This window comes from Clinocottus analis, unplaced genomic scaffold (genome assembly GCF_023055335.1).
Source record: "Clinocottus analis isolate CAN_PGR_092001 unplaced genomic scaffold, fCliAna1.0.p SCAF_13, whole genome shotgun sequence".
NCBI classification, from domain to species: domain Eukaryota; kingdom Metazoa; phylum Chordata; class Actinopteri; order Perciformes; family Cottidae; genus Clinocottus; species Clinocottus analis.
Genome location: NW_027175854.1, coordinates 16,409,004 through 16,415,590, shown reverse-complemented (window position 1 = coordinate 16,415,590; position 6,587 = coordinate 16,409,004). Strand labels below are relative to the sequence as shown.

At 47.3% G+C, this 6,587-nt stretch overlaps 1 protein-coding gene across 2 annotated transcripts in view; it reads right to left on the bottom strand.

Annotated features, from left to right (window-relative positions):
* Positions 1–2,277: 2,277 nt before the first annotated feature.
* Positions 2,278–6,587, bottom strand: part of si:dkey-34e4.1 (carboxyl-terminal PDZ ligand of neuronal nitric oxide synthase protein) — a 36,334-nt gene continuing 32,024 nt past the window's right edge. The window contains exon 11 of one of the 2 annotated variants that reach the window (XM_068573353.1): positions 2,278–3,015. In XM_068573353.1, coding sequence (XP_068429454.1) covers positions 2,466–3,015 — 550 coding nt within the window. In that variant the 3' untranslated portion in view covers positions 2,278–2,465. Of the gene's footprint in view, positions 3,016–5,870; positions 5,987–6,587 lie in introns of those variants that run through there. The other variant, XM_068573354.1, reaches the window with a different exon arrangement.

Below are 6,587 nucleotides of genomic sequence, written 5' to 3'. Positions count from 1 at the left end.
GGCCTGAGGGCTCCTGTGCCACAACAAAAACACACACCACATACTTTGCCAATCCTGGTGTTGAGCCGGTAACAGAGGTGATGTTTGCACTTCTGAGATTAGAGCGCAGCAGAGGAAGTAATAGCTCTAACACCTTCGGGGGCGTGAGGATTTCCTATTTGCTTCCCTTTTTCATTACTGCGTCCCAACGACGCCCCCGAACACTTTAGGCCCGTCAGTCACCCGTTCCTCCCTCGTAGCGACAGCGCACGCCCGGGGACGACAGGGAGGAAACGGCACGCCTCACTAAAAAGCACCTCGGGGTGCAGAACGACTCAGAGAAAGCGACAGAAAAGTCTCCGCGAGCAGTGGAAATGTTACGCGGTTGGGAAACATGAATTCTTAATGCCGACTGTGAACGTAAGGAGAAGCAATGATCGCAGAGGAAAAGGGCAGAGCAGGAGTGTTCCCATTGAAACCAAAGAGATGAAGCGAAGCAGCACTTCTGTCTTTTAATGGCCTGCATTTGAATGCAGCTGCGAGCGTCTCGTTAGCGTTTCCACCTGTGTGACTCCTGTGTGTGTGAAGGCGGTGTAATCTGAGGCCTGATTGTGCATTCTTCTCGGCTAGTGGATGCAACTATATAGGTTTACGTGGTGTAGTACTGGAGACATTTAAATAAGAGCATGCACACAGAATCCAGCAAAAAAAAAAAAGGTGAAGTTACTGGAAATTTAACTAGGTTGCTTTGAATAGCTCGTCTTTATCCCGTGTACAAGGTCACATGTATGGGCTTGTAGTTTCCTGCATGTAAGACAAACATGAACTGGTAAAAGACGTATGAGAAAAAAAAACAAGCACGTGCTTAAGTTCTTCAACTATTCCTCTTTATTAGTGTTTTCTTCCACGTGTTATTGCTCTTATAGCTTCCTGCCACACGTGATGTTGAGAAAAGCTTTGTCTTTTAGGGCGTTTTGCACCTTCACACCATCAATCTCATCGCACCACAGCTGCTTTTCCCCTGGAGTCCTTTTGTCATCACTTAGACCTGCTTGACTGAATAAAACACACATACTCGATCGCAGTGAAATTCCCCCCAAAAAAGGGATTCAATAAATAATTATATTCATTATCTACTGACATCTCTGATTATTTATCGCTGAATGCAAGTTAAATATGTATAACATACATACACATATGCTATTTATATGAGGGGTTTAATTTCCCCTGACTGCTTGAAATGACACAGATTTGCTAGTAATTCAGGATTATTCAAAGAGAAAATCCTTCTTTCTTCAAGGGCCTGTGTGATTTTTCCAATTTTCTTCCCATCGAGTCTGACAGTGCATTTAATAACACACAATCTACTCAGAGAGTTGCAATCCAAAGCGTCTTTTGGGTTTGATTTCTTTAAGCGTTAAAAAATCTTTTGAAAGATAGAAGCATACAAAAATGTGTGCAATACGGCACACACACAAACACACACTCCAGACTATTTCTTTCCAGTGCTGCTTCCAAGCCGGCAAGTCTGGAAAGCCCCAAATACAAAGAGCACAAAGTCAAATCTAAATCAAACACAGCCACGAACGGATGTGCATAAAACCAAAACACAACTAACATCGGCTCACTTCTATCCTCCCTACGTCCTTTATCTGACTTCCTTGTTCTGTCCTTTCCTCCCATCTTCCGGGTCAGACGCTTTCCAGAAGACGAGGCTTTTCCCAACATCACCCACATGTGTGTGATCGCCACGATCCCTCTGCGAAACCTGCAGAATCTGATCCGTTTCGACGATAGCGTGCACCGCAGCGAAACATCACACACACACACACACGCACACACAGACACACACACACACGCACGCACAAGGTTAAGGTTGACTACTAGCAAAAATAAAACGTGTTCCCTCATTTTCTTAATGCGTGACCTTATAACAGTGCAGGAATTGCTACATGTATTCTGCTTAACATTCTAGTCACTAAAAAGTAATTAATTTAATTACAAAAATACTAAATCTGTCTATTGGCTGACAATTTATACAATAGATAATTTCTCAGGAAAACCGGTATATGCTATGTCTGCAATGTATGGAAGCCCATTTCCGCCACACACACCAAAAAAAATTAGGACCAAAAAAAAAAAAAGAAGATGATTAGGACCAAAATAAAAAGAAGAAAATTAGGACCAAAAAAAAAAAAAAAAAAAAAGTTTTTTTTTTCAAGTCAATGATTTTTTTTGTCCCAATTCTTTTTCTTTTCTTACTTTGTTTCTTTTCCTACGTTTTTTTTTTTGTTTTTTTTTTGGTCCTAATTTTTATTTTCGTGTGTGGCGGTAATGGGCTTCCATAGGATTGTGCCACAAGTGGACGGAATAATTAAAAAGGTCCGGAAAAAAACGGAGCCCAGTGCAAACCCAGGAGGGTCAGGCGGTCAACGTATTGCGTTAAAAGCTGATTGGCGAGGGAAAGGCCCGTCGGCTCGGCCCGCCTAACTCCTCTGGGGCACGCCGGGGTCTTCCTGGTTGCTCTCCAGCAGCTCGTCCTCAGAGAAACTGATGTGAAGGCAGGTTTCATTCATGGGAGCGGAGAGGAGCGCCGGCTCAGCGGGGTACGACTCGGAGCAGGAGAGAACCACCTCGCTCCTCTCCTCCGGGGGACTGTCGCAGCCGCTGGACGCCGTCAAAAACGTCCCGTGGTCGTGGTCGTCCTCGTCGTGCAGCGCCGACAGCAGGGACTTGGTCTCGGAGCGGACGCCCGAGTCCTCGCTGGCCGAACAGGAGCCGCTCTCCCCGTTGCAGAGGGAGTGGAAGTCGGCGGACGACAGCGAGCTCGGGGTGACGTCCGGGAACGAGAGGCTGCTGCTGCTGCTCGGGGCGCCGTCGCCGGCCGCCGTCTCCCCCGCCGCCGTCGGCTGCTGCTGCTGCTGCTGCTGCTGCTGCTGCTTGGGCGCGGCCGTGACTTCGGATCCCGGGGACAAGGTCCTGCTGGCCCGCTTGCGGTTCATGGAGGGCGGCGGGTCAAGTTTTGGGATCGCGAACCTGCCAGGAGGAGGACAAGAGGGCGCGGTTAGCGAGTGCCTTCATCGGTTATCACGCCAGAGAGGAGATCCGTGGGCATGATTTCATCGTCCTAATTACGCTAATTCAGACTCGGCCTCCCCCTCTCTACCGACGCAGGTGCACGAGAATCAGCCCGAAGCCAGTTTCTCTCTCCATCCGTCATGTTATAGCCCATTAACCTGAAACGTACTGTGGCATAAGCTGTTACTAGACGAGATAGAAGCTCGCTCGCTCACTGGCTCCCTGCCGTTTCGGCTGTCTGGGGAATTATCTACATCCCACAGCCGGCCTGGTGAGAAAGGGGAAGAAAGGGAGCTGAAAGAAGAAAAAAAAATAGTTTGGGGGAGGTGGGAGAGGGGCGGGGGGGTCAACGAAGCGAGAAAAGAGCTGCAGGCTTTTCTCTCTTCAAACACACAGCAGAAATAGCTCCACTGCAGTCTCTCTCATCATGAGACAGAAAAACGCCACAACTAGCACCAGTGCGTTCAACACACTCTTCATATGTCATCTCTTGGAAAATGAGTCCCGACACACACACACACACACACACACACACGCTAACGAGCACCTCCTCCTCCACATTACGCGTTGTGAGATCCGGTCCTGGTCTCCGTAATGAACTTACGCGACGTGCTGATGGATTCAGCGTCTCCGCGTCTGCACCAGATTGGTGCTGATGGCCGCGGAAATGACGGGACGGCGGCGATAGCGGGGAGGGGAAACATCACCAGAGATAATCACGTCTCCACTCCCGACCCAACGAGTGGAGACGCGCATCCATAACACGGGCACCAAAGGGGGTAAAAAGTCAAGCTCAACTCCTCTGACTCCCATGACACAAGCGGCGGCGGCGGTTTTTTTATTAACACGGCTCTCAAAATTTGTTTCCGACATTCGAGGACGAACCCTGGAGCCTTTCCTGAGTTATTCAGAGTGAAATGTCGTTACAATAATTGGATAAACTTCCATGAAATTTCCTGTATTGTTATATTTGAAGAACTTAGAGCACACCGTGCCCCTTAAAGCTCGATGAAGCGCTGCGTTGCTTCCATGTGATCTTTTCTTTTGGGGGCTTATGAAGATAAACAGTCCGGTTTGAGGTTTGATTATTTGTGTCCGAGATGAATTTGCAGCTGTTTTTCGAGGAGCCGGCTGGTCTCATTAGCATAACTTTTGACTCAGCACTCCCCTCTCCCTCTCTTCCTCTCTCTCTCTCTCCACCTCTCTGCCCCGTCTTCTCCTCCTCCCTCCATGTCTCTCCGTTCATCGAGCTCTGCCTCTCTAATCCCTTCAATTTGGGAAATTCTGCCTCACACACACACGACAAACAAGGAAAGATGAACCGACATAAAATTCACTTTAATAATTCAAACCGTACGTGTGCACTTTTCGGATGTCGGGATTAAATGCGAAGGCTCATTTTCTTTAAGTAAAATGAACATTAGAGGAATTACATGACTGGAGAAAGGTGATTTTTCACGCTAAACTCAGGTCTTTACTGGTGAAGAGACCGAAACACAAGCTAAGGACCTGCGCTTTGGCCCCCAGGGCTCATTACAGCGGGATGTCGCACTCACTGAAGCGGGTGAAGGAGATTATTAGGCGGCTACGACAGCTTTTATACTTTATATTACTGCGAGAGAGGAATGTCTCACGCCATTAAGGCCGCCACCGGTTTCTGTTCATTCCATTGTGGAGTAGAAATGGACTTGTGAGACAGCAGATTATCCATCATGGGGAGAAATCGTTGGTTTTTATGTTTTAAAGCATCTAATTGTGCGTTTTTGTGTTGGGCAGTACTGCATTATTGCAGTAGTATTACTCTGCCCAGGAACACGCAGTGTGAGGTATTACAATTATAAAAGATCTGCAATTATATTAGTTAATAATCCAGCGTGCACACTCATGCATTGAACCCTCAGTTAAATATTTTAGACCCCCAGTTGAAATTTGAATAATGATAAATAGTATTCGACGTAAAAACATCTTAACTAATTACTTTTTTTAAAACAAGTAATAAGTGAATTAATAGTATTACTTGGTGAGTAACTTCAACATCAACACACAATGCTTAGTTTGTTAAATACAAGTCTGTTCTTATCCGATGTCGGCTTCCAATAACTTTTTATTTACTTATTTTCTCTGTTTTTATTTGCCACAAAATGACATTAATTTATTTCCTTACTCTCCTCCCTCCATCCTCCTGAGGCTCCTTCCATCCTCCACCTGGTGGATGGAGCGTTCTGCAAAGCGGAAACATGCACACAAACACAAAACACGCACTTGAATATAACAAACTTCCTGCTACCGCGGTGAGAGTGAGACGGGAGCATCAGGAAGCCGCTCTTCCTCTGCTCTGACAGCTTCACTGCTCGGGTCAAACCTTCGCCGACAAGTTAATACCAAATCTCGACAAGAAGCATTTCTCCTATATTTGGCGCGAGAACCAAAACAAAAAGCCCCTCAAAGGCTATAAAACACACACAGTGCTCGCGTGCATGTGAAATGCGTGGCTCTCCGATCCCCCTTCGATGCAAACGGAGGTTATTAGGACGCGGAGAGAATCGCTGGTGAACACGAGCCAGCAAACACCCACCGACATGCCCGATACCATGCGAGTGCCACAGACACGGGTTCCACATGCTGGTAGTCATGAGTAATACTCACATATGGAGGGAGGAGAAAGGGCAGAGAGGAGAAGAGGAGGAGGAAGAGGAGGAAGAGGGCTTAGGGCTCAGTGGCAGCGGGCTCCTAGTGGGGAGAGGCAGGCTGGTGCAGCAAACCATGAGAGGGACGATGGAGCGAATGAGTGGCGGGGTTTCAGGCAGACGGGCCTGCTTGTCGGGTGTTATTCGGGGGGAGTCGGGTCGGTTGGTTTTGGGCGGACTGGAGGGGGGGAATGAGGGACGGTTAGAGGAGGAAGAGGAAGAGCAGGAGAGGGTCCTCGCACCTGTACCAAAGAGAGGCGACAGTTAGACGACAGAGGATCAGGGAGCCGTGCACGGGAAAAGCCACAATGTGCAGGGTGTCAACAACTGGATGCTTTAAGACTACGATACCCATGAGCCTTTGCTGCATTTGTCATGGAATGGAAATTCAAAAATGCTTCGCCTTCATCGTCTTAAATGAACCCAGAATCATCTTAAGCTTCAAACTGTGTTATAATTGTATCGCCTGAACCAAACAAGACGGCTATGTGGAGGTTTATTAAATTATAAAAAGGGCATCTTTGGGAGTCATAACTTCTCACCTCACAGTCTGTACTCCTTTTCATCAAGGACAATATATTTCAATTGTCTGTTGTGCTGATGACTCAGCTGAGAGAGTTTCACGCCCAAAGCAGCCATGAAAGTGCTCCAGCTGTTCCATCAATTGAGAACAATCTCCTCTCTGACGACAAGCTGACGTTCACTGTGTTGCGTTACCGAACTTTGCAAGTAACTGTACTTTTACGCTGTATTGAACGCAACACGGCGGCAGTCTGTGAGGCGAGAGATCAATGTCAAGACGTCTTTTGTTTGGGAAAATGTCAGAGCAGGGTGTTTTGTACG